General features: G+C 40.5%; 1 protein-coding gene across 1 annotated transcript in view; it reads right to left on the minus strand.

Moving 5' to 3' along the window:
* LOC116396211 (vasoactive intestinal polypeptide receptor 2) overlaps positions 1 to 1,241 on the minus strand; it is a 22,687-nt gene extending 21,446 nt beyond the window's left edge. The window contains exon 1 of the mRNA XM_031870674.1: positions 1,218 to 1,241. Coding sequence (XP_031726534.1) covers positions 1,218 to 1,241 — 24 coding nt within the window. The remainder of the gene's footprint in view (positions 1 to 1,217) is intronic.
* Positions 1,242 to 2,079: the final 838 nt, after the last annotated feature.

A 2,079-nucleotide genomic window follows, 5' to 3' on the forward strand; every position in this document is an offset into this window, starting at 1 on the left:
CACACACACACACACACACACACACACACACACACACACACACACACCAACTGTTTTTTAAAGGTTAAATAGAAAAAGCATTTGACTATATTTCAATGTGAAGCTGTTCTTCCTTACGTGTTTAAATTAAATGCTGTTGAAATAAAGGTAATATGTGACCAAAACACAATACAAAACAATAAATCTTTATTTTCCACCAGGTTGGAAAACGTGTCTTCACCTCAACAAACACAGGAAACAGAATACAAACATAAAAAGCAAACAGGCAGTGGGTAAAAAAAAATATATACAAATACATAGACCGGTCATGTTACACAATTAAAACTTCACGTCAATGTCTGTGTGAACATTAATGGCACCTGGGATGTCAAAAAAAACTTAACTTAAAGCTCCAACGTGGTTTTATTTAGTAGGTTTACTTAGGCAACAAAAGTACTTGAAGTTACTTTAAATAAATATGTTTTTTAAAATAACTAAGTTTCCAACGGGACACGTACAACGGTCTCCTGAGTGACAGTCCTGTGTTTGTTTGACACATCCAACCTCCGCTACCACCCCTCATTTCGCTCTTTATGCTACATCAGGTGGTCTGAGCGTTTGATAATGACGCAGATGTGTTTACGTTGGATTAAGTTGAAAGCCCGCTGTGTCTCAAACAGACGCTAACGGGTTCCTCAATGTGTTTGATGAGTTGGGAGTGAGAACGGGTTGGCAGGTCATAAAGGGTCAGTTTGCGTAAATAACACGCAGGAAAATTGCTCTTTCCAAAAAACATCCAATATTTGTTTGCACAGTTAACATAATAAAGTTTTAAATAGTCAACGTATCCTCATAACGGCTTGTATGACACCTTACGAAAAGTTACTTTCACTTCTGGTGCGTTTTCCTCCGAACGTCCTGACAACACGTGTCAATTTCTGCTCGACATGCACACGGTCTTTTCAAAGTAAACCTCAGAACAAAGGGGACACATGCTCTCTCTTCAATCACCTCTGTTGTGGTTCGTTGGGTCCAAACGTCTTCATCAGAGCACTTTAAAAAGACGATCGATGGGCTGCAGTTTGTGTCCCGAACCTTTTAGGTTTTTTTTTGCATTTTCTTGGCTGCACTTCCCCAAAAGGTCACCTGTCAATCAAACAGTGGAGGCAGCGCTGTAATGAAGTCTGAGTTCCTCAGTCAGGCGTCTCTTTCTGCTCATCCTCAGTTCTTCTATTTACTTCCAGACGAACCAGAAACTGCATCGCTTCCTGTTCACCCGAGCTTTCTTCTTGTTTTCCTGACAGCGATGGTTCAGCTGGACGCACACCAGGCTGAATCACTGGTGTTTTACAGCAGCCAGCAAAACTGACATTTATTTACATGTGAATGTGGATGAAGATTTATTTGACGGCTGGATGGAAACACGGTGTTTGTCTCTTTCTCTTTCTCACGCACGAGACAATCGATCTGGGCCAGATGCTGCTTTTAGTGGCTTCTACCAGCTCTAATTTATTTTCCATTCCACTAATCTCATATATTTTTGACTCACAGCTTTGGTGTTTGAAGTCAAAAAAATTTGGCATTATTTCCACACCTGTCTCAGAGCTCCGTGTCTGATGCAGGAGCGACATATTTATCACAGTACTGGATGGCTGCCGCAGCCGATTCCAACATTTCATGTTCCAGAAGTTCCATGTCAGATAAATAGAGAGAAAGTGAACTCCTCAGAGACTACGTTTATACATGCACACTCAACTTCCATCATTATTCAGAATATAGTGGATTTGATGTGGTTCATGTAAACATCAAATTCTGTTTGGATATTCTGAGTGAGGCCTTATTCCGAATGGAACAGATTCAAAATGAAACACGTGTGATATGTTGATATTATTCTGGTTTTAGGAGCATTCCTTGGACATGTGTACAGCACATTATGAATATGCGTCTCAATAGAGGTTTGTACGGCACTTTGCGGCCTCTTTCCTGTTTACGACCAGCTGTGTGCATTGAACACAAACCAACTGGCCAATAGTTTGCAAAGCTGGAGAGATACATGCCCATGTTTACAATGTTTACTGAGGTAATAAATCAAGAGAGAAG

Source organism: Anarrhichthys ocellatus, unplaced genomic scaffold (assembly GCF_004355925.1).
Source record: "Anarrhichthys ocellatus isolate YVR2014 unplaced genomic scaffold, GSC_Weel_1.0 scaffold54, whole genome shotgun sequence".
Classification (NCBI taxonomy): Eukaryota; Metazoa; Chordata; class Actinopteri; order Perciformes; family Anarhichadidae; genus Anarrhichthys; species Anarrhichthys ocellatus.